General features: G+C 37.2%; 1 protein-coding gene across 1 annotated transcript in view; it reads left to right on the top strand.

Annotated features, from left to right (window-relative positions):
• The first annotated feature begins 6762 nt into the window (after positions 1-6762).
• Positions 6763-26412, top strand: part of parp8 (poly (ADP-ribose) polymerase family, member 8) — a 34984-nt gene continuing 15334 nt past the window's right edge. The window contains exons 1-11 of the mRNA XM_057356349.1: positions 6763-7449; positions 7992-8046; positions 14990-15027; positions 15978-16067; positions 17429-17499; positions 17608-17676; positions 19098-19192; positions 24331-24391; positions 24760-24850; positions 25778-25844; positions 25933-26061. Coding sequence (XP_057212332.1) covers positions 7359-7449; positions 7992-8046; positions 14990-15027; positions 15978-16067; positions 17429-17499; positions 17608-17676; positions 19098-19192; positions 24331-24391; positions 24760-24850; positions 25778-25844; positions 25933-26061 — 857 coding nt within the window. The 5' untranslated portion in view covers positions 6763-7358. The remainder of the gene's footprint in view (positions 7450-7991; positions 8047-14989; positions 15028-15977; positions 16068-17428; positions 17500-17607; positions 17677-19097; positions 19193-24330; positions 24392-24759; positions 24851-25777; positions 25845-25932; positions 26062-26412) is intronic.

The following is a 26412-nucleotide window of genomic DNA, read 5'->3' as shown; positions in this document are numbered from 1 at the left end:
TGACATTTGGGTCAAAATTGAATTATTTACATATTCTTATTCTGTGACAACATATTTACATTATGCCATGTTTGTTTTTTTAAATGCGTGCATTTTGGCACTTTTTTATGAAAAAAAGGTTCTGTCTACAAAATCGAATTATAATTTGGTGCTAAAACGTTCTATCTGCGAACCAATCAGCACTTTGAATGCACACAAGAGGACCAATCTGGCACAGCTTTCTTTGTCATGTGACCGGACTGCTCAGTGACGGGGGAATATCTGAGGAAACAGTGCAACACAAAACAATGTTTAAAAGAAACCTCAAGTTTGACTGTTTTATTGATACTCTTGTCAACTAGAGCAGTTCAAACAACATTATTTTTTGTTTTGTTTTAGGTTTTGTTGAGGAGATTATTTTTTTATATTTATAGACACAACACTAGCCAGCAGCGCTAGCTTCCTAATACCCGTGTTTACATAGACTCTCATAATGCAATTAATGCCAAGTAGTCAACAACTTCAAGAGTCTTAAAAGGATCTCTGGGTATAGAGCGATGTATGGCTTAATATATGAACAATGGCATTGACTTTATAATTGTGAAATAAAAAAACAGTGTAACTGTCACAGTATTCATAAACTTTGAAAAAATATTTTTACACCATTTTTTGCGTCAGAATCCGTTATGTCAAATGGTTGCGACCTAAATCTGTTCTCTTTCGCAACTGAGAAGCACACACGTTTTCCATAACAGTAAAATATGACATGTAAAACATAAGATCAGATATACAAACACACAGGGACAGTAGGTGGCGGTATGTCTTCTTGACACAAGCCAGCAATAAAAGAAGAACGCGTTCAGTATTAGACGTCTGTTCAAGGTGAGCCTGCATTAAATCATAGCTTTAAACTACCGCCTTTGAGACATTTAAGACTATTTAAGACATCAGCATCCAATCGTATACTTTATACATTATGAGAATATACTGATAAACACAATAATAATGCTTGCGGTTTGGTTATTTATTCTGTATTAGAACACTCGTGAATATTATCCCCCGTCAGCTAATGACTGAGGGAGAGAAGACAATAACGTTAGGCTACTGATGTTGTTAAATCAACATCAAAAAGTCAAAATCTGGATAAAATGCATTGTATAATGGCTAAAACATCGTGTATATGATAAATTCGAAATGATTTTGGTTATTAATATGCATGTTTGTGTTGTTTCTGACAAACAATATTAAAATGTAGGAAAATACACCAAATAGCGTCTTTATTTTCTTTCTTCTTTTAGCATTATATAAAAGGAGGAGCGGACAACAGTAAAGGACGAGAGAGAACCAGGCCTGGACTTTACGTTATGTTTTATTATGTGTGACTGGCAGTCGACCATGAGGGAGCTGCCGGCATTTTACTTTCGTTTTATTGTTTGTTTATTTTATTAAAGTTTTGTTCACCGGTTCCCTCCTCCTTCTTCCTTGCTGTGAACATTGTTACACACACACACATATATATATACACTCACCTAAAGGATTATTAGGAACACCATACTAATACGGTGTTTGACCCCCTTTCGCCTTCAGAACTGCCTTAATTCTACGTGGCATTGATTCAACAAGGTGCTGAAAGCATTCTTTAGAAATGTTGGCCCATATTGATAGGATAGCATCTTGCAGTTGATGGAGATTTGTGGGATGCACATCCAGGGCACGAAGCTCCCGTTCCACCACATCCCAAAGATGTTCTATCGGGTTGAGATCTGGTGACTGTGGGGGCCATTCTAGTACAGTGAACTCATTGTCATGTTCAAGAAACCAATTTGAAATGATTCGAGCTTTGTGACATGGTGCATTATCCTGCTGGAAGTAGCCATTAGAGGATGGGTACATGGTGGTCATAAAGGGATGGACATGGTCAGAAACAATGCTCAGGTAGGCCGTGGCATTTAAACGATGCCCAATTGGCACTAAGGGGCCTAAAGTGTGCCAAGAAAACATCCCCCACACCATTACACCACCACCACCAGCCTGCACAGTGGTAACAAGGCATGATGGATCCATGTTCTCATTCTGTTTACGCCAAATTCTGACTCTACCATTTGAATGTCTCAACAGAAATCGAGACTCATCAGACCAGGCAACATTTTTCCAGTCTTCAACTGTCCAATTTTGGTGAGCTCGTGCAAATTGTAGCCTCTTTTTCCTATTTGTAGTGGAGATGAGTGGTACCCGGTGGGGTCTTCTGCTGTTGTAGCCCATCTGCCTCAAGGTTGTGCGTGTTGTGGCTTCACAAATGCTTTGCTGCATACCTCGGTTGTAACGAGTGGTTATTTCAGTCAAAGTTGCTCTTCTATCAGCTTGAATCAGTCGGCCCATTCTCCTCTGACCTCTAGCATCAACAAGGCATTTTCGCCCACAGGACTGCCGCATACTGGATGTTTTTCCCTTTTCACACCATTCTTTGTAAACCCTAGAAATGGTTGTGCGTGAAAATCCCAGTAACTGAGCAGATTGTGAAATACTCAGACCGGCCCGTCTGGCACCAACAACCATGCCACGCTCAAAATTGCTTAAATCACCTTTCTTTCCCATTCTGACATTCAGTTTGGAGTTCAGGAGATTGTCTTGACCAGGACCACACCCCTAAATGCATTGAAGCAACTGCCATGTGATTGGTTGATTAGATAATTGCATTAATGAGAAATTGAACAGGTGTTCCTAATAATCCTTTAGGTGAGTGTATATATTAGTGCTGTCAACGATTAAAAAAATTAATGTGATTAATCACGATTAATCACACATAACAATAATATTTTAAAATATACTTTTACATTTGAATAATTTCACATTTAATCTTCAAATTGATGTAGAAACAACATATTTCTTTAACAGCGTCATTTTATTAATGAAAGAAAACATTTTGATATTAGTACTGTAACTGATGTCTCTATTAAATTGATTATTTTAACATTAACTATAGCCATTCAACAATATAATTGAGAGCTATCATGAAATATACAGAAATTGAAGGAAGTTCTCAAACACTTTACAGTCTTTAATGCTAAATTATCAATTAAATGCAGAAGAATTCTCATTAAAGCTACAAAATCACATTGATTTCTTCTTTTATTTTGTTCTTTGATTAACATTAGTGACAGGAGTCACAGCAGCACGTTTAAGAACGTGGCCCCTTTAAGAGCTGTCTCAGTACGCAGATCTGACCGTCACCGCACTCCCATTTTCACAACTCTTTGCATTCATTTAAGATTTTATTTTACACTTTGAAGGCTTGCTTAAGAAAATGCTCGACAAAACGGGCTTTCTGACATAATCTTGTATGGTTTTATCCATTCAAGCACGAAAGAGAACTTAACACGGATGCGCTGTCTGACAGAGATTCACGGACGCAGCCTTCAGCCCATGACTGTTTACACCAGACTGGACCTCGCGTTGCGTTTTGCCGCGTCCCACAGTTTAGAAGCTGTCTATCTTCATTGAACGCGTCAAAGCAACTGTTTCAAATCGCGCTTAAGTGGTTTAAAAGCCTGTACACGAATAAGAGCGTGATTACATAATGTAACGCTAGACAAGGGATGTCCAAACAAACGGATGCTGCGTTAATTGCGTTAAATATTTTTCACGCGTTAATTTGAAAAATTTAATCGCATGCGTTAACGCGTTAACGTTGACAGCCCTTAATATATATATATATATATATTATATATATATATATATATATATATATATATATATATTATCCTATAGAACCTTATATTTACTGAAAAACTGATTAGTGTGTGGGTGTTTAGTTTAGCTGTGCGTGCAACCAGTTTACGTCATCGAAAAAGAACATGGCGGCCTCCTTAGGTTAAAATGAGTATTACATTTAGGGTTTTTTAAGAGCTGTAAATATTTGATGTGTTTCTAACGACAAATGCTAGTAGTGTAAGGCTATTACAACGCATTAAGCCATGCATCTCTCTATACACCGGGTTCCCTTTAATTACAACAATAAGCATTATTATGTTATTTCAGCCATACTCATCTCTAAAAAGTAATTTTACCTGTCCCACCTTTTGTGGATAAAACATTTAGATACAACAATTAGCACGGCATTTTATGCTTAACTTGAACAAGAAAAAAACATCCTAAAATATGAAATGTGTCATAAAAAAACAAATGTACCTTTTTTACACATTATATACACTAATTTCATCTTTTAACAACAATTATAAGTAAATTGTTTGTGTTGCTTGAAAATGTATTGCTTTAATGAATGTTTTGCAGATGGAACCTTATAATTCTAAACCGAAAGTGATTTTTCAGAATCAAAAGTTTCTATCTGCGTTTGACCTGTTCCAAAAAAAAAGCATTTACAAATTTCAGAAAATGTTGATATTGTACATTTGGAATACATTTAGGGTTTCTGACTTTTTCATGTATAACAGAGATTTGTTCCTCATATCATTTTTGCTATATGAAATGCAAAAACTTAGATAGAACCTTATAATTCCAAGGCGACGATATGCATGATGGCGCTTTAAAGGTTCTGTGTGCAGATGTTAGCGGCATCTAGTGGTGGTGTTGCGAATTGCAACCAACGGCTCAGTCCACCGCTTATCCCTCCCATTCGAAGCACTACTTTGGCTGACACAGGATACATGTTCGCTTTTCTTGTCGAAGGAGATAACATAATTGGGTGTTTCTGTGAATTTTAATTTTAATCATCAGAGTCTGAAATACATATTATAAGGTCAACAAAATTGCATGGAGTCATTCATATTTTAAACTGGAACATGTTTATTTTTATATTTGTAATTTAATATACAGGAAACCTTGAAAATGTGCTGCGGAAATTACATTTTTGCTAATATTGCAGCTAATTAGCAGCTAGTAAGGTCTACTACATTAGTTTTGACTCTTAGCATCTTAATATACATGAATTAAACAGTAATATACATTTATTTTCAAAATGTAGTTCAAAGTACAGAATTACTAAGCTGTATGGTAAGGACACACAATAGCTGTGTCTCATTTCATAAGGCTGTGTCCTTGTGTCCTCCAGAGAATCCTCAACTTAGAATTAAAGGAGATGTCCTTCGTAGGACATACTGGCAGAAAAGGAAACAGGAAGTACCACATTGCTATGACAACACGTTGCAGCTCGCACACCTGTCAAATTAATTAAAATTATTTCTACATGATTTTAAGAGGTAAAAAGTTGGTTACTTTCTGCCCTAAACAATGCCAAAAGAGTTCAAACAAATGCACCATTTTTTACCTTACAGTTTTAAAACGTTTAAAAATCACTGAACACTTGTAAACCTATTTACTACATATGCCTGCTAAGATTAAAAAAACGTGACACAAATTTGTAAACTGTTAACCTTTAAACACCAAATATTTCATTGAAGGTGCAGCTGCTGCCATTTATTCAAATAACAGACGTTAGCCGATGCAAAGAATTGTGGGTTATCTCTAGCAACGAAGGATACACCTCACATGTCCTCCAAATTCTCGTGAAAGTAGGTCGCATTAGAAGGGTGCATACGGAGTGTCCTACCTGCTTTTATGAAACGGGACAGCCTCGATGACGTAGCAGGCTTCAAATGAGACCTCCGAAGTACGCAGCCTTCCGAAACGAGATACAGCTAATAAACACTGACACAGAAAAGATGATATTTACCTTATATTTTTGGGATCTTGTGAGTGAGGTAGTGAGGTGGCCTAATCTGTCAGCAATGTGCTCATGTGGTCATTTCTGTTTCCATAGAAACTAGACTTGTTTGTCTTTGATAAAACTTCATTATAAAAGCCTTTTTTTCATTGTTGCGGTAAAGGCTCAAAAGTATGGGACAGGTACATTTACTTCATAAAATTATAAAAATGATCAGTAAAATATACAAAAACATTTACAATGCTGTAAATTAATATGTATTAAACAATTCCATTTGAAATAATGTCAAATTGTCATTCAATTAGCTTATTTAACATATCCTAATATTGTGACTAGATTTGTGGGACATGAACAAAAACGGTGTTTGAACCTATAAATGCTATATCATTTTATATTAAACCACACCAATCAATCATTAATTATATTTTTTCAAGGTGTGTGATGACAGTGTAAATATATTTATAAAGCGGCATATGACAAATTTGGACATAAATCTAAAATTTCACTGCAGCTGGGACTTAAAAGTGCCAGCAGTTGCAGAAACACCCAATTACGAAACGCGCTCTGTATAGCAGTTTTTCTGTTTAGGGCTACTGTAGAAACCACATGGCGCATTCCATGTAAGGGGACCCGCGGTGTATGTAGATAGAAATTGCTCATTCTAAGGTAAAAAAAAACATATGCCTTCATTGTGTAAGGTCTCTGAAGACATAGTTATGTGTATTATACTGCATTTATGTCAATAGATCCTTCTAAATCTCACACGTGGCACCTTTACCGGCTTGCACTACCCTGATAGCATGTCCATAAACACATGGTTGACAAGGGAAGTCGTGAAAATTATATAGGCTGGACTGTGTTTGGATTCAGAATGATGGATGGAGAGAAGGGAGTAGAAAAAATTGGTTGACCATTCCACATACGATTCAGTCGCCAAATGCTTTATTACTCTAGAGACAAAAGGCAAAGTAAAACAATGTTGAAATATGCTGAATATTTTACTGCATCAACGCGTCTTTGTCCCTCCATTTCCTGGCTTAATTGATAATAATAGCATAGAATGCAGTAATGAATAATGTCTGCTGAGTTGCAGTAAACAGACTTATGTTTATAAAAATAAGATGCAATGCAAAAAAAATTCTCATGCTGTTACTGGGCACCTTTCCTGTTGCAAAATCTTTAAGATGCTGAACATACTCAGAAGCAGCCGCCTCTGAACTAGTATGCTCAACAGCAGCCGAGTGGACGCGTGGGGAGAAAAACACGTCCATGACATCATCCGCCTTGTTGTGATTCCCGTTCCCACCGGGTTCATCTCGTAGATGCAATCGCAGGATTCCCACACTAATTCTCACCGGCTCTTCCCGTAACGCTCCGATGCTCGTACCCGCGTCGGTTTTGACATCGCCATTGTGTGGTTAGCAGAGTTATGAGGACGACTGAGAGATGCTTCCGGTGTAACGTTAGAAGTGATATCTTTATGAAAGCTGTCGCGAGCAAGAGCTCTCCGCTGTGTCGATGCGATCGAGGCTATTGTTAGACGAGATGAAACGGTGTCGGTTGGCGTGACACACCTGGAATTGACATCAAAGCACGTATTTATACTGTTCCTCATATACATCGTGCCTGCAAGAAGAAAGGAATCGTTCATTTTCCGCCGAATATTAGTTAAAGAAGCCCTTCTAGCGTGTGTTATTTCATGGGGATGTGTTCAAGGCAAGAGAGGATTCAAAAAGACGTCGACATCGTAATTCAAAGGTGTAAGGCAGAGAAAGACAGCCTGTTTTCTGGTAAGTTTCCATTGTGTCTTATTAAGAGTGCTGTCTTCGACGTTTTCCGTTAATTCAGCCATAAGATATCGAACAGAGGGAACCCTAGCTCAAGGCTGTCAGTTTCACTATTGATCTCCTTAAAACCACATAATGCTGAAAAACATGTGTAGGTGCTACAGTTGAATGTTTCCTGGATGTAGGTGTACTGATAAATTATGCAATAATCAACTGCAACCGCGGGCCTACCAAAACGTGAGCTGCCATTATTATCATATATTTTGCTCTTAGAGTAAAATGGTTAGTAAAAAAAGACATTAACATGCTTTTCAGGTGTTGGGATGGGCGTTTTGTCAATGCGTGTTTGGTTAACATACAAATGACCGGTACAGCTCATACAGTCTGTGTAAATAATCATCAGCTATCCGTTGAATTCTTGTATATCCCTGTCAGTGGACGTCCCCTGTTGATGTTGCCATGGAGACCACTTGTTGAAAGGGACTTTTTGGCCCAGTCTGTTAATAATTTTTCATCAAAACGCATGTCTTGATTGTCTTTTTCAGACTTTCGATTCTCCGACTCCACCTTTACGTTCACCTATTCAAAAGGACCTAAAAGGTAAACCTTGCCCTGAGACTTTGTTTTTTTTTGTCTTTATTGAAAAGAGAGATATTGTTACAAACTGTTACTGTTAAAAAAAAACTTCAACTGTCAACATGTTGACTATGTATGCGCACAACAGGCTCACGTGCATGCTGGATGTTTTTTTTTCATTGAGTATTCAATTCAGGTCCATGGGTATTATATCTTTTTCGTATAATACCTCATCAAATAAGGGCCCACGTAACAGCATGTCAATTGAGTCTGCTCACTTTGTTTTGGTGTTTTGGCTGTTGAAATTTTGTGGAAAATTGCTTTATTAAAACCTCTGGAGCACTAAGCGACGATGTCAATTACTTAAAACACTATGATTCACTCATACACTGTACATACCCTCTATAGCTTCATTGAACATGAAGATGCCACTGTATTCACATGTTATTTAACTTGCTTGTGACTATACAACGCAGTTTTGGGAAATGGTTGTGATTTGCCTGAACTAAACAAAGCCATCTGTTTTTTTAAGTAACTTTTGATCTCTCGGACAGCGATAGGCCTACAGATCTGATTTTATGGTAAAGAATGTCATTAACCTGACCTTAAATAGTGACAACGTATGACAAGACAAGCTTACATGTAGTTCATCTATTAGATGTTACAGGAATATGTTACATGTTACTTCAAACATGTATGACTTTCTTTTGTCTGAAGAACACAAAAGAAGATATTTTGAAGAATGTTGGTAACTTAACAACATTCACCACATGGACTTTCATTATATGGACACAAAAACCCTAAAACATTTCTCAAAATATATTCTTTTGTTCTCCACAGAAAAAGGTTTTGAACAACATATATATCAACATATGATAATAGGACTTTTATTTTGGGCTATCCCTGAACTTTGAAATACGAACTTCCTTTGGACTAACCTGTGAAAGCTTGGCTTCGAGTGTTCAAGTGGCAAGTTTTGTCTTACAGAGTCTTGTGTCTCGCACACAATATTGTCTGGTGAAAGGTAACATGAGAGGAACACCGTTGCCCTGGTTCTTGCCCAGGCCGTCTTTCCATTCGCTTGACCTATTTACCACAAACACGTCAGATATGAAAACATATTATTTTAAGATGTAAAATGGACAGGGATATTTACTTGCTGAAGTTGACCATGCAAATGATGTGTCATTTTGTACACTTACTTGCCAAAGAAGTCAGACAAGACACCAAACTGAAATTTGAGCTTTAGGCCGTTTGGATGAGTAAAACATTAAAAGCTACAAGACTTCGGTACAAAGGAGCCCTGTTGTAGTTCTTTCCTCCCTATTGTCATGCAAATGTTATGATAAATATGCTAATTAAAATGAGTTGTCCAGGAAAGCACTTCAGGCTCAGTGGAGCAGTACCAGTACCGATAAGAAAGTCTTGGGAAGATTTATGTATGCAGAATAGTGGATCCTGTCTTTGCAATAATCGTCTTTAATTAAGGTCTTCAAGTTTTAATTACCGCCGGTACGTAAAGGGATTTTTTCTTTTGTCAGTATTACTTTTTATGGTTTCATTGTAAAGTTCACTCTAAAAACACATTCCTAGTACATGCTACATACTGTATAGGCAAATGGTCTATTCAAGAAATATAATTGCACTTGTCTAATTGTGTAATCTAATTCTGATTGTTACCAAGAATCTAAATCACATTATGCAGTTTTATTTACATTTCAGTCATTTTTAGCTTTGTGCTAATAAAGTTGTGTAGTAATGCTGCACTAGATCAAATCTGTATTTAGGTGTTCTGAATTTAAAGGGAGTTCCTTGTCTCTCTCCGTTAAAACAATTCTGCAAATGTCACACTTGTTTTTAGAGGAGGTGCTGTGAATTATAAGCAGGAAATGAGCTGGCAGGCTCTCTATGAAAAGTCATTGCACCTTGCATTAAGAAGAAGTAGCACATTTCCTGTTTGTAGAGTTCGCAGAATCAGTGTCTTTACTTGGAGATCCATGTTTGTTTGTAGTAATGTAGACGAAGGACCTATTTCTATCCTTTTGTCATTTTTGTATGTTTTGTTACTTAAAAGGAGGTAACCCTGAAATTAGATATATACCTGATATTTGATATACTGTAACTTCTCAAAGATGAACATTCACATTGACATCACTTTTGTTATGTTACTTGCACACTAGGTGGAGGGTGTTTCAAGCTGTGAAAAGAATAGACAAGCCCAAAATCCCTGAGATGCGGTTCTTACTCGTGAATAATCTATCATACCCGAGATCAGCACAAATTATGTTTGCATTTTATCATCTTGTTTTAACTGAATTAACATAATTACCATGAATGCTAAATTGTGACAAGCCTTAATTCAAATAAATGTTATTGCATTAGATGTGGATGCTGGAAGACCACTGGGAATAAATAACTTTGGGTTTTATTAGTTGCGTCTTATGTTTGTTGATTAATAAGACTACTCGTGTGCTCATCAGCTCGTTCTAGTTCATCTCCATCCATTTTAAAACAAGCGCTCCAAAAGCCATAACAAAACATCACGTTTTTTCTTAAATGGTTACATGTATCGAATCTGTTATATGTTTTTTTATTTAAGTGAAAATAAGTTGACTAAATAATGTACATTTGATCGAATGGTTCATTTCCGCTTTAAAGTCATGTTAACATTTTGAACTTGAAACTTTGAAACATATAAGTTCAAAGCATAATTTTAAGAGTTCAGTGCAGGTATTGGCCAAACACTGAACTACAAAATAGACTACAGTACATTTCAGTACGTTTACCTAGCATCAAATCAACTGAAACAAGAAATACCAGACGCTAACTGTAATTACCTGGTCCTTAAAGTGATAGTTCACCTAGTACTGGAAATTCTGTCATCATTTATTCACCTTCTTTGTATTCCAAGCCTCTCATATGTCGAGCAGAAAAAATAAGATGTTTATACAGTGAAAGTAAATGGGAAGCAGGGGAAAGTATTCTGGGCTTGTTAATAATGACACTCCATTTAGTTTTGAGTGACAAAATTTAAAGGGCTTAAAATTGAGGTCTAGTCCCTGAAATCATTAGATTTACAGAGATGTTCAAACTCTTTTCCTTTACTTGTTCTGTATACTGTTAAATCATGTAAAGTTATCTTAAGAAGCTGTTTCTACCGGGTTTATAGCATGTTAAAGTCATAAATATCAGTAAAACAAGTTTGGGATTACAGTACAAATAAATTAGACTACCGATGAGCTATTTTGGAGTGAAATTGTGTTTTGTGCATGTTCTAACTGGACCACATACACCATATTTTTAAACAGTCATCGTAGCAGATGTTTGGAGCTCTTGTTGTTTCGCATACCCGAAAGAACTGTATCATGCATGACGTGACAGAAGTCATTTTTAGACATAGGCAGGTTTCGTCGTGAATTAGCATACACCTTAACTTGTGAAACCTCAGGAGGGGTTTCACTTCCACCGAAACAATTTCAATGTGAGTAGAGCATATCACATATTCATTACATCACTGATTTCTTTATCATTTCTAACCTATTCCAACTGAAGTCATTGATATATTTTCAACACATTCTCATTTATATTAGCCATGCAGCTAGATCATAATATAATGGTGACACATTTCATTGGTTCACAACGATGTTAGAATTAAGCAGTACATCAGCGAAATCCAAATGTTTAGTTTCTAAGACACACTATCACTTTAGTTTTAAGACACACTATCATCATATGTATGTAGGAAGTAGTTACAACATACTGTAGCAGTGGCCCAATACGGGGAGTGACGGTTCTGTCAGCTGGCCCAAAACTATCTCGCATCAGACAATCCATAATATAGAGCACTATAAGGTCGACTCTGTTAAAGCCACAATATGGAATATTTGGACCGCTAGATGGCGCACTTTCGAAACAACAACAAAAGGCGAAGCTAAATGACGTTAAGTAGGAGAGTGGAATTATGGGACATGTCGTTTTCACCATCCAGAGGCGTATGGAGATTGCCCATCATGTTCACGGACGAGGAAATTAATTATTTTTATTTTATGTCATCGTAATGAATTAGCTTGCAAGAAACGTGGAGTGTAATGCTACGTTAGCCTGCGACTGATATTGGACTTTGTCAATTGATTTGGTAGCGTAATGCTACACAGTTTTACGTGTTTAAAACAGTCATACAGTCGTCGTTTAAAAAGTAAATTGGAACGAACCCACAGTATTTACAAGTAACAGAACAACAGATGCTGCGTCCCAGATGCTGTATAACCACTTCCTCATTTGCGTGTTGCCGTAGTTTCTACAACCGGAAACTGGGGTAGTGCGGAGCACCGGGTATTAAGTTACTGATATGCGACAAATACAAGGGAGACAAGGGACGGGCCATTATTTAAAATTTCTCTGGATTTGCACATTCTTGGGAACATTTGGGATAATTTAAGTACACAACTGCATGAAGTATATCACACTGTGCAAGTGATTTTTGGATATTTCATAACAAAATGCTTCCATAATGTGGCTTTAATTCTCCATAATGCACAATGGAGCAAAAGCATGAGAACATAAAGGTCACCTGGATGATCATATGCCAGATGAGACAATATTTTGGAAATTTATATGATTTTCTTCATTTCCTGGCTAATCACTATAAGGCTTTTTAGCAAGCCACTTAATCTCTACATTAATTCAGGGTACTTTGCAAAAGGCGGTTGTCAACACTCTTTTTTTTTAAACCTTATTTACTTGATTGCGTGAAATGGAGACCACACTTTTTTTAATGACCTTTTACTTAAGCGTTTAGACTTGTGTTTGGGACACGTGAGCACCACCCTTCAGGATCCTGATAGGCTCTTCTGTAAAGCGCATACAGAAAATTTTGGCACTTGCAAATCAGCTATATACTCCATCTGCTCATCTGTCAGGCTGCGTAACTGTGAGAACATTTTCATTTAATTAGTCCTTCTCTTTTTTCAAAGGCTTTGCTGGTTTTCAGATTTCTGTCTTCGTAACTCTGTATTTCTGCACATAACCAAAACATTTACATTTATTCATTTAGCAGATGCTTTTATCCAAAGCGACTTACAGAGAGTTCAGGGAGCAATAAAGCGATGTGTCATACAGGAGCAATAATACAATAGGTGCTAATACCAAGTTACTAGTTTCAACAAAAGCCAGAACACTACCTGTTGAGAGAAAGAGAGAGGGTTAGTCTTTTTTCCCTCATTTGTCTGTCAAGTATTCACAGAAGAGATGGGTTTTAAGTAGTTTTTTACTTAAACATACATACTTTTTACTTCGTTTTAATTTATTGATAAACCATTACTTAATCAGTTTATAAAGAAAACAAAGCATTTATTAATCTTAGTTCATGTTAATTATTTATTATTGTAAAATGTTTTAAATCGAATGTTGTAATTGTTAACATTTCTTAATGCACAGTGAACTAACATGAATAATTGTTTTGACATTACAATTATTTTGCCTTACAAGAGGCGAGGAAGCAATGAAGCGTTAAGTCATAGAGGTAGCAATAGAAGAAGTGCTATAACGAGTTACCAGGTTACACAAGGCAAGATAAAACCTGTTGGGAGAGAAAAGGGATTCTTTTTTTATAAGCAGAAGTTAGCATGTTCCTGTCAGGTGTTGCTGAAAAAGATGAGTTTTTAGTTGTTTCTTGAAGGATGTGAGCAATGTAGTTGATCGGATTGAATTGTGAAGATTGTTCCACCAGCCAGGGACAGCAAAGGAGAATGAGCGGGAGATTGATTTTGTGCAGGGTTGGGAAGTATGTGTAAAGGAGGGAGTGAAAGTATGCAGGTGAGGAGTCAGTGATGGTTTTGAAAGCCAGCATTAGTGACTTAAGTTTAAACAAACACGTTATTTGGCCCAAATTTAACTTCAGGTAGACCTCCGCAAAAAATCAATAGCTGTTCCGTAGTTAATTTTATACAAATAATATACAATAAAATGTTAATATAAATAATATGAATAAAAATGAAAATGAAAAAGAATTGTTATACTATAACCAAACACAGACCGGAATTTAACTTTGGGCCAGGCGAATGCATACGATGAAACTGTCCATACATGGGTAGTTGACAGACTAATATGCAAATTTGTCCTATGGTGTGACAGCAAATTTAGAAAGAAACTAATAATTTAGATAAATCTCTTATGCTATTTTATATGATAAATATAAATATTAATAATTTAAAACAATTTGGGCTGTCAAACGCTTAATCGTGATTAAAGTTTGTGTTTACATGTCAATATACTGTATGTCTGTGTACTGGGCATGTTAATTTGGTATTTATAAACACAAAAACATACACATACATGTATATAGGAAATATTTTGATGTTTTTATTTATGTTTTTATATTAATCAATAATATTTTTTTATAAAAGTTTATTCCTTTTTTAATTACAAAATTAATATGCACAGTACACAGACATATTATGTAAACACACTTTTATTGTGAATGTGATTAATCGTGATTAATCGTTTGACAGCCCTAAAAACAATGTAATATTAACTATTTGTTTTCTACATTTTGCTATGTCACACCATAGAACACATGTACAATTTGTTCGTCAACTACCCACATACTGATAAACTATATTGCTCATTGTTAGTTTATGTCAGTTAATGCATCTACTAATGTGTGAACAAATACAACCTTATTGTAAAGTCTTACCATGAATATTAATATTAATTTATGGATCTGTTTAATAAAGAAGGGCTGGGACACATTTAGATTCAGAACATTGCTGAGTCAGCTACAATAATAATTTATTTAATTTGACTAAGATTGAAACTGTGGTGTAAATGTCTGAGAAAAGCTGCAGTAATGATCACGATATGTGAACTTGCTATTCAAACTGCTTTTACAGAGTTTTGGGATTTTTTGGAGTTCAGTGTAAAGCATTGCATGTGCATCCAGTCTAAAGTCAATGTTTGTTTCTTTCAGGGTCTCCTACTCTGTTCACGTCTCTGATGATTATCCAGGTAATGCACAAACTAATGAATGAATGGATGAAAGACGGTTGGATGGAGAGTTTGGATACCCTCAACTCTCACCATTGCTCACAATTGAACCAACTTCATTATTCAGAAAGATAGAGTCATTTTCCATCTGTTACAATAAGGAGCCACTGTCATTTATTCACTGTGTGATTCGATCAGAGCGGTATAACTGGTCTGATAGCAAAGATGATAAAGGCTGTCTAATAAAGTGACAGATGATACAACTGATACTGAAATTGATAGTAATGGAACTAAACTGCATCACTCTCAGTGTGTCAACATCTGCTTTATATTCTCATTCTCCTCCTATTCTGTCATTTAATTTCAACGGCACAATACTTCAAGCGGGAAACAGTGTTTGTTATTTTTCTCTTAAGGGTCATAAAATTATGTAACACTGCATTGAAGTTCAGTGAGTTTTATGGGTACAGTGATTAGGCTGGATTTTTACCGTTATGTAGCTTTTGTGCATTTCCTCTGTAGACACACAATTCACATTTTCTTCACTTATTATTATTTAAGTATTTATCCTCAACAGACACACTACAATGTACAGTTTGTCAAATTCCCCAGTGGATTTTCTTCTTAATCTGTGGTATTGCTCTTTCTGTAAATCTGAGATTGACATTTGATGTTTCCCCCTAAATTGGGAAGACACAGACATGCTCTTTGCCGGAGCTTTAGTCTAGCCTGATTTACAACATAGTGGCAGACAGTCAGCTTTGCATAAGAATGAGGAATTTGCTTGGCGCAGACAGAATGCCATGGGCTGTGTTAACATGAACATAGTGGATTGCCCAGAAACCGTAGCATTAGCACTTATCTCGCTTTGCTATCAAGTATTTCTGTTAATAATTTATGTTTACGTTGTATTTTAATGTCTTATTCTGCCGTTGATTACATTGTTAGTTCTTCTTTTCTTGTCGTTACAGATAACACATTTGTGTCTAACTCTGAAAATGATGATGAAGTATTAGTCACCAGGGATCCAATACCAGTCATTTTCCACAGAATCGCAACAGGTGGGAGTCTCGGTTATATACTTGTAAATCAATAACTAGCCAGCGACAGAAAACCAAACCAAAAAATCGTTGTACAGTATTATTCAGGGTGTCCGCGGGGGTCTTAAAAAGTATTAAAAGTTGATAAATAAATGTAGAGAAAATTAATGCCATTAAAAGTATTAAAAAGTCTTAAATGCCATTTTCCAAGGTATTAAATTTTGTGTCGTTTTTTTCATATTTGTCCAAAGTAGGGATGCACCGAATGTTCGGCAACCGAAAATAGCAGTTAAGTTAGCTTTAAATCATTTTGCAGTGTAGCCAATAATAATCCAACAGTTTTTGTTTATTCATAGTTTTAGCTTAGAATGTTGAAGGACACTTGTTGTACAGTACTTTCTTTCAGCAGTCAGTTATAGGCCTAATATAGGCTATTCAAGAAGGGAGAGGGCTCAAATTTCTGCTCTGTGTGTCGGACGGCGTTTAGCGTAGCCTCGTTTCTCTTTCTAATAAACCTTGCATTGGGTTAGTCACTCAATTCATTCTCTTGTGCTTCGTTCCAACCCTTCCAAATTATGTTTAATTAATAAGGAGTTATAACAAACTAAGACTGTTTAGTTGTGCTATCTTACAATCATTATATAGTAAATGTAAGTTAATGTGTCGCCAATGTAACCGATTAAAACAAAAAAGTGGCGATGAGGTCTTAAAATGTATGGAAAGAGTCTTGAAAAGGTCTTAAAAGGTATTAAATTTAGCTCCATGATTCCTGTATATACCCTGTTATTATTGAACATCTAACTACATGTTTAAGAAATGTTGTGAAGACGTTTAAATTGTGCATAATCATCTAAATGCCTCATTATTGCGGTTTTGTGTGTTCTTTCCAATCTGGAGCTCATTGCTGGCTGGATTTCATGAGAAACAAATTGTAGTGGATGTCTTCTGCTCCTATTTTAAGCAATGGCCAAGTCATATGTGCCAAAAACAAAGTGGGAAAACAGCAGCAGTCTTGACTAATTTCTTCCAGACTCTTGTTAGACGAGACGCTCATCACACCTCAGATTTCTTTAGTCACCAAATTTACTAAAATGTGTTGACATTTTCCGGCACAGTGCATTAGAACCAATAAGTCAGCTGGATTCGCACACCTTATCAGTTTTACATTTTTTTCTGACTTGTTTCTGACACCACATAAACAGCGCCTTATTTTAACTCGGAGGTGGCGCGAAACACAAGCAGCTTCCCGGTCCAGACCTGACTGTGTGTAAATCTAGCATTTTAGAAGTGTTGCACAAGCAGCGCTGTCATACAAAATATGCCAGAAATGATCACTTGTTTGAAATATTAGTGTAATCTCTTTGCTTTCTTTTTGTCTTTAGAAATACGTATAAATAATGATGCGCCCAGCTGTCCGTCTATTAAACCAAAACCTCAAACTGACAAAAACCCGGTAAGAATTTACTCAGTGTTTTTTATAAATACTGTGACATGCTGTATGTTTTATTGCTTGTCAAATAATATATAATTATTATTATCTTTGTGCTTTACTTGTCTCTAGTGCCATTATGCTATAGAGGAGGATTCAGAGGGTGACAATGATTCTGAGGAGTTCTACTATGTTGGGCAGGTAAGTTCAGATGAATGTCTGTATTATAATACATTTTCTGGTTAAAAACACCTGATCCTTCTGTATTAGTAGTACTAGTTCGATTGTCTTAAATTGATAGCAGAACCACCAATGGAAGTAAGAGGATTATATAGTGACCAAAACAACGAAGTTAAACAAATCAAAACAGTCTTATGTTGGATTCTTCAGAACTTTGCCTAGATTACAGCTGTTCACTGTTGAGAAATTCTCTCATTCTCTCCAAAAACCTTATAAGGTGGAATAACCTGGGATGTTTCATTCAGTAGAGAAAGGGTTCCCATATATACTGATATATAGATAGACATACAGTATACTAAAAAGGATAGGTCACCCAGAAATGAAAACTGTCATGATTCACTCACTCTCTTGTCACTTCAGACCTGTATGACTTTCTTTCTTCTGCAGATATTTTGAAGAATGTTGGTAACTGAACCTTGGCGCTACCCATTGACTTGCATTCGTTGTGTGTCCATATAATAAAAGTAAATGGGTGCCGCCATTATTCTTCAAAAAATCTTCTTTTGTCATCTGCAGAAACAAGAAAGTCAAACTGGTTTGAAATAACAAGAGTGTGAGTAAACGATGACCGAATTTTCATTTTGGGTGAACTATCACAAGGCCACTTGCAACTTTAAACCTCACATGGTGACTATGATGTCATCTCTGGTTTTCCAGGTATATCCATCCCCACACTCACAGCACCTTAGGCTTGAGACTTTTCATTTCATGGTAAATTTACTCTAAGTTATTTGCAGCCAATATAAAAATCGGTCTTAACGTTTAATGATTAGTCCATCACTCTCAGAGGACGTTTTTTTAAATGAATCAGGTGACCATCCACGGGAGTAGATCCATTAAACTTGAGAGACTTAGCTTTGAGTGGCCTGTGAGGAGCAGTCTGGTGCTGATGAAGATGCATGTCCTAATGCTCACGCTGGGCTGTCAATGCCCACTGGCTCTTGCTCACTGTAATGTGGCCAATTGCAATTTTCAATTTTCACATCCTTTGCCATTCTGAGAACACTCGATTCCAAAAGACTAGCAGGCCACAAGTCTTCGGTAGAGGCTTCCTCATGGTTTTCTTGGGAAATCTGCCTCACAACGCTCACCAACAGTACAAAAATAACATGATGATTGATGTCTGATATCTTTTTTGAAGTGTTCTTGATCTTATACTGATTAAAGACTCATTGGTTAGCCAATAGAAATGAACATGTGAAGCCTCAAGGTGGCACAAATCAGAAGTAGTGAAGTGCTCTTAAAGCTTGCCAAAGATTAAGTCCAGTCCTCAGACCTTGATCAAGTGTCCCTGTGTTTAATCGAAATGAATGACCGGTGCTCCTGTCTACAACCCGGGGCCATGTGTGTCACTCTTTGACCCTGTGTGTTTGTGTGGGCAGGTAAATTATGATGGAGAGCTTCACAAACACCCCCAGCTGGAGGCCGATTTGGCAGCCGTGAGGGACTTATATGGCCATCATGCAGTATCTCTCAGGTACCTGACTGTTCTCTCGCTTTTTTTTTTCAAATCGATGTGAAAACATTACGCTTGATGAAACTGTTCTTACACAGGGGTGTGATTTTTGCTGAGTAATATACGTAGCAGGCACTTTTCACAAGCAGGGTTCAAATTAGAGCCTGAAACTTTTTTAACAAAGAGTCAGTGAAAATAAGTTCGACAATATTGATTGGCAGATAGGAGACTTAAGGCTAAAATACACTACAAGACTTTTGCTCAGAGTTTGCCCAGATTTTCAGTCTGGACTTATTGCAGAAAGTCTGTGCCAGTCTGCAGATTTGATCAGTTAGTGTGTTTCTATCTGAAACTTTCAAAAAGTCTGCAAGTGTATGATGTCTAGTTTTTAAAAAATCTGTTCAGATTTTAAAAGTCTTGTAGTGTATTCCAGCCATTAACTAAATATTATTTGATGATTATTTTAGATTTTAAAATGATATCAAAATTATGACATTGTTGTATAAATGTAATTGTTGGTTGGGTTAGGGTTAGTAGTGGCCACAAGTGATGTCTGGGGGGCATATTTTTACAATATTTGCTTTTAATGCCACTCAAACCATCAAAATATGATGTGTATGTACAAAATGGATAAAACACAACATTTTTAAGGTTTTTCTTGAACAAAATTATATGGGAACTATGGCGTATCGGGACATATTGGTTTTATTAAAAAAAATCATACAGGAAATAAAGCAATCTTTGACTACAGGTTTATCTGTGTCAATTGGTCTTTCTTCTGAGCTAAACTTTTCACATGTGTTGTGTAGGGCTGCAACAACTAATCGATCAAATCGATAATTTTATAATATTCGTTGTCAACGAATTTCATTATCGATTAGTTGGTCTGTGACGTCACTTGCGAGCTGCGCAGTTACAAATCAAGCGCGTCTTCTTCCCTTTTAAAATTACCGTTTTAGATGTGTCTCTCCGTGCAGCATGAGCTGCGCAGTTTTAAATGTTAGACGTGGTTCTCAGTGGATGCATCTCTTCGTGCAGCGCGAGATGCTCAGTTTTAAAGTCAGACGTGTCTCTCCGTGCAGCGTGAGGTGCGCGGTTTTAAAGTCAGACGTGTCTCTCCGTGCAGCGTGAGATGTGCAGTTTTAAAGTCACACGTGTCTCTCCGTGCAGCGCGAGGTGCGCGGTTTTAAAGTCAGACGTGTCTCTCCGTGCAGCGCGAGATGTGCAGTTTTAAAGTCAAACATGTCTCTCCGTGCAGCGCGAGGTGCGCAGTTTTAAAGTCAGACATGTCTCTCCGTGCAGCGCGAGGTGCGCAGTTTTAAAGTCAGACATGTCTCTCCGTGCAGCGCGAGGTGCGCAGTTTTAAAGTCACACATGTCTCTCCGTGCAGCACGAGGTGCGCAGTTTTAAAGTCAGACATGTCTCTCCGTGCAGCGCGAAGTGCGCAGTTTTAAAGTCAGACGTGTCTCTCTGTGCAGCGCGAGGTGCGCAGTTTTAAAGTCAGACGTGTCTCTCCGTGCAGCGCGAGGTGCGCAGTTTTAAAGTCAGACGTGTCTCTCTGTGCAGCGCGAGGTGCGCAGTTTTAAAGTCAGACGTGTCTCTCCGTGCAGCACGAGGTGCGCAGTTTTAAAGTCAGACATGTCTCTCCGTGCAGCGCGAGGTGCGCAGTTTTAAAGTCAGACGTGTCTCTCCGTGCAGCGCGAGGTGCGCAGTTTTAAAGTCAGACTTGTCTCTCCGTGCGGCACATGTTGCGCAGTTTTAAAGTCAGACGTGTCTCTCGGTGGATGCGTCTCTCCGTGCAGCGCGAGGTGCGCAGTTTTAAAGTCCGACGTGTTCTGCATGCATCTCTTCAAGCTGCGCAGTTTTAAAGTTTAAAGGGGAGAGGTGTTTTAAATGACAAAATTAAAGATTATATTAGTAAAACCCAATTTGTGGCGTTTGCACTGTGCAAAGTACATAATAGGCTAAATACCCTGATTTGGTGGTTTATTTAGTTCAGAGGTGGGTAACGAAGTACATTTACTTGAGAACTGTACTTAAGTACACTTTTTGAGTATTTGTACTGAAGTATTACTTTTTCTGTTTACTTTTTACTGCACTTCACTACATTTGAATGACAAATATCTCACTTTTCATGGCACAAAAAAAATATTTCCTTGGCCGACCCTCCCCTCTCTCCCACGTTTGGGAGAGACTATTGTCAGTTGCTTCTAATATGACACACATGAATCAACTCACCAGGTGTGTTAATTATGGAGACATTCACAACATTTTGGGAGAAGGCTAATGAGATCAGTTGTGTATTCTTTTCCCATATCTGATTTCCTTATTATAAGCAAAAGATGTAATTACATTTATCCGATTAATCGAAAAAAGAAAAAAAATAATCGTCCAACTAATTGATTATCAAAATAATCGTTAGTTGCAGCCCTAGTGTTGTGTGTATTTAAGTATTATTAAATCATTTTAGTATTTTAATAAATAGCGAAGATATTAATTGTTCAAAGTTGGAAATCACTTATGGCCACTAATGTAGTTACTGTAAACAGGTCAAGATCACTCCTGTGAAATAAGCATTTTACATTACATTATTTATTATAGTTCATGCTTGGTTTATTCTTTCTAAGATAACAGTTAATCTGAAATATCTAGTAGTTCTCACACCCAAAAACATACGTCTATTGCTTTCAAAAATTGGACACCAAAATGAAACTTATCATGACTACCACAGTAGGAAAAATTATTGTGTAATTTATTTTGTCCGGTTGAACACAAAATGATATACTTTGAAGAACTTAGGAAAGCAAACAATTCTGGGGCAACCTTTGACTACCATACATTTTTCCTACTATGGTAGTCAATGATGTCCCAAAAATGTCGGTTGCTAATATTCTTCCAAAATATCTTTCTTTTTGTTCAACAGAACAAACAAATTTATACAGGTTTGGGACTACTTGTTGGGGAGTAATTCATGACAGAATTTTCATTTTTGGGTGGAGTATCCCTTTAATAAAAAACATCCAATAAGAAGCAGCATGATGTCAGTAAAAGTGCAAACATTGCCTTGGTGCACTTTCTTATCTTTCCCCATCTGTGCAGTGCTTTATGGGAAATGACACTGTGAGCAATTGTTCTTTTGTGTTCTGGCACAGTTAACCCACTCAAGGACGTTCTCTCCCCAAGCCAGGTCTCCATCTCGCCAACCTGTGATTTGAGTTAATGCTCAGTGATCAACTGAAGCACTGTGTGTGAGAGTGAAAGTCATTTCAGCTCTATTACAGCAGTGCAATGATCTGCTGATGGCTGTGTTGTAATAGGCTTATTTACTAATCTGCTCGGCCATCAGTGTCGGAGCAGATTTTAAACTGCTGCTTTTAAGAATGCTGTGGATAAGGATTTTCTTTTGAAAGCCAAATATGTGCACGCACTTGCGAAAACGTCCAGATTGAGCATGTGGTGAGAAAGTCGTAAAAAGCACTCGCGACAAATTGTCAACAAGAATGTGAGTCATCTTGCGAAATCTGGCTAAGCAAATGCTGTTTCATATGAGGACATTTATTAAAAGCTCACCCCTTTACAAGTTTATATGTCAGGCTGCTTTTGATAACAGCAGACAGTCAATCGAGAGAATGGTAAAAATGATTCTATTTACAGCAGCGTAACGTTGTATTTGATATGTAGTCTCGCGTGTGATCTTTGATGCATTAGCCCTGAGTCATGGACTGAAAGCTATTTTGAGTATTTTGCTCTGCGTTCTGCTTGAAAAATGACCTGTGCTGGTTTTTCGGCAGTCTCTGCATGACTAGCTTGAGCGGGTTCACTGAGGCCTTTTTAATAACTCCAGGACATTTCCCACTAAACGCTTTGAGTTGCTGGCTTTTGCTGATTCATGGGGTGGAACTGGAATTTATTGGAATGGCGAAACGGGAAACAATTTAAAAGAAATGATTTTAAATGATTTGTCGAACTGTTTTTCACCCTCATAAATGTGTGTATTTATCTCTCAACGTAAATCGGTGTTTACGTGCGTGTATGTGTTTGTGAGCTGTTTCCCCTTGACAGATTAAAGTGGATTATTATTTTCTCAAACCTCTTGCTTTTGAGACAGTGGTTGTTTTGGGAGTGAGATGTAACCATGGTGACAGTTAGCTCAGAGCAACGCAACAAACTCATCACAGTGGTTTTATGAGAAATAAATGCATTGAGAGGGGTGTGGAAACTGAGCTCCATGCATCATGCCACATCTTTTCAGCGCCATGGACAGTATTGTAGTAGTGTTTATGTATAAATCAGTGTCTTTCCAAAAGCTAATTTGTGAAAAAATGAACTCCGATGATTTATTCTGGCATATTTCTGTACAAACAAAGTGCACTGCCTAATTATGTCTGATTTTCTGAGAATTCATTTTAAATCAAGGCTTTTGTGCTTGACTGTCAACAGCATATTCTACCAAAAAAGATCATGTTGTACTTTAGCTTAATGAGTATATACTATGAAAACTGTTGTGTATAACTCAGTACAGTAGCTAGATTTAAAGGGGTCACATGGCGCGAATACATGTTTTTCTGTGTCTTTGGTGTGTTATAAGATGCCCATACATGCATTAGACACGTAAAATTGCAAAAATTGAAGTGTCGGAACAAAAGATGCATTCTATCTAAAAGCGAATGCTCACCCAGACCTGTTTGAAACGCCTCGTGTAACCACACCCCCACAAATCTACGTCAGTTCGTGGTATGAGTTGACTAAGACCGCCCAAATGTATACGCAGGTAAGGTGGGCGTACCTGTCAGTACAATTGCTTTGGAACCTGATGTTCCAAATATGGTAAGAGGCGTCACATTTCCGTCACACGCTTGCAGTATTCGACCAATCACTACGCTCTGGTTAACTGGCCAATCATAGCACACCTCGCTTTTCAGAGCGATGAGCTTTGTAAAAAATCTGCGCGTTTCAGAGAGGCGGGGCAAAGAGGAGATACAAACATGTACGGTATGTGGAAAATACAGCGTTATTGAACCTTAAATCGTGTATACACATTGCATTACATCTAAAACAAATGAAAATATTCATTTTAGCCACGTCATATGACCCCTTTAATTTGTGAAGGATGAAATATCATAATCACCAAGTCTGGAAATGCTTTGTTGACAATGTAGGGAATATGGTGCAATTGATGACGTGGACATCGACCTACACATAGATGTCAGTTTCCTAGATGTAAGTAACTCTTTCATTGTGCTACAAAACATATTTGATAAAGACTTGTGGAAAGCAGTATATACCAGTATACAGTAATTTAAGACCCAGTCTGTGAAAACAAGGCTAAAGGCTCAAAATCTAATTTTGAGAAAATTAGCATCAAAGTTTCATTTCCACCATCCACCACTATGATTTCAATCTTTGCCATGGTATGAGTTCACAGAATGTTCTTTACATTATGTAGGCTGATTATATGTTAAAAACAGTAATTTACAAAAATGACTTTAGCTGGGTTTTCACTGACTGGGTCACATATAACACATTTAGAATGTATGAATATAGTTATATCAACTTTGAAGAAACTGAAATGCAGTGTTTGTTTAAAGGAGGAGATTGCACTTGCGTGGGATGTGATCAGGAGTGAACCTGTTATTGTGCGGCTTCACTGCTCGCTTACACAGTATCTCAATGGACCAGGTTAGATCACACACACACACATACAGACACGTCCAGTAATAAAATATTCATCATATAAACAGATTCATTTGAATTTATCCCAACAGTATGCACATGTAATATACGACCCTAAATGCAACTGCCAACTCTCTAAAAAAAATAATGCTGCTACAAATGTCATTACACTTCACTGATACACCAACTTAACTGGCTTAAACAAATTATTTAGTTTGTAGTTTTTCTTTTAAGGGTTAGCTGAATTTATTTCTTTTAGCTGATCCAGACATAATTCTAAACTACAATACATATCTTATATTGTCTGGAGTACCATATTTTAGTTGAAGCTGTGCATGTAAACTTGGAATTTAATCATTTGTAATATGTACAGTAATTTACATACATCTTTACTTTAACTCAACAAAAATATTGATGCACATTTTTTTTCGATGCACATGGTCTTCCAACCTTTGCTGGCAATGTAGTTTGGCTTATTTGGCTTTTTAGGTGAGGCTTACTGTATGTGTCTGCTGGTCTTTCTTCTGCACAAATACACAAACAGTTCATGAATAGCTACATGACCTGTGTTCCTATCAGTAGACGACTTGAGTGTCCCTGCACTGTTGACTTGAGTGTCCCTGCACTGTTGACATTTCTTTTAGCAAGCTCTGTTTGTTGATTGAAGATTTGATCCAAATTACATGCCTCAAGGACATAAGCCACTTCAGTTCAAATCACAAAAGAAACAGAGACAAGTCACTTGAACAAGGCTATAAAGCTCCTGCCAAGATATCGCTCATCATAAGTGGCTCATTTTCAAAGTGACCTCTTGTTCCAGTGTTTTAAAATTCCCTAAAATGTTTTGAAACGATTCCTAATATCCCCAAGTTATTTCATTAGGTACTTTGATGAGATAGGCCTACTTTTAATCACACTGACATCTTCTTCCAGTTCCCACTGTGGATGTGTTTCAAGGGTATTCAAAAGACAGATTTGGACTGGGACATCAGCTGAAAAAGTAATAAACCAGAATAAAATATAGTGTTGTTTCATACTGCAAGGTTGAATTGTATAGTGTCATTCATAAGTGTGTTTTATCTCGGTAGGATAATGCAAACCTTTGTCACACAGCAGTGGAAGTGTCACAGCAAAGATAAACTCATCAGCCCACACAGCAAAAAGCAAAGCGAGAAAAAGGTGAAGTCTCCGCTGCACATTTTTTCAAATCTGCGCAGGTAAGAGTAAAGAACTATTGGACAGTTTATCACATACAGTACAGGCTGATCTTAGTCTTAGGTTTAATCAAACTTTTATTGATCATCCCCATTTGAAGATCTTTTTAATCCAGGAATAATGGCGCTTTTCCACTGCGTGGTATGGTTAGGCTCAGTACGACTCGGCTCGCTTCACCTTGGCTCAGTTTGCTTTTCCACTGCAGTTTAGTACTGCTTCAAAGTGGGTGGGATTATACATTTATTGTCATAGTTGCGCCGCCTCTACTGCCGTGGCATCATCGTGGAGCATGTCGATGAAGGATTGCAGCAAAACAAAATATACCAGAGATTTTGGGAACACTTATCACAAAG

This window comes from Triplophysa rosa, linkage group LG2 (genome assembly GCF_024868665.1).
Source record: "Triplophysa rosa linkage group LG2, Trosa_1v2, whole genome shotgun sequence".
Lineage (NCBI taxonomy): Eukaryota > Metazoa > Chordata > Actinopteri > Cypriniformes > Nemacheilidae > Triplophysa > Triplophysa rosa.
This window is presented reverse-complemented; position numbering and strand designations above follow the sequence as displayed.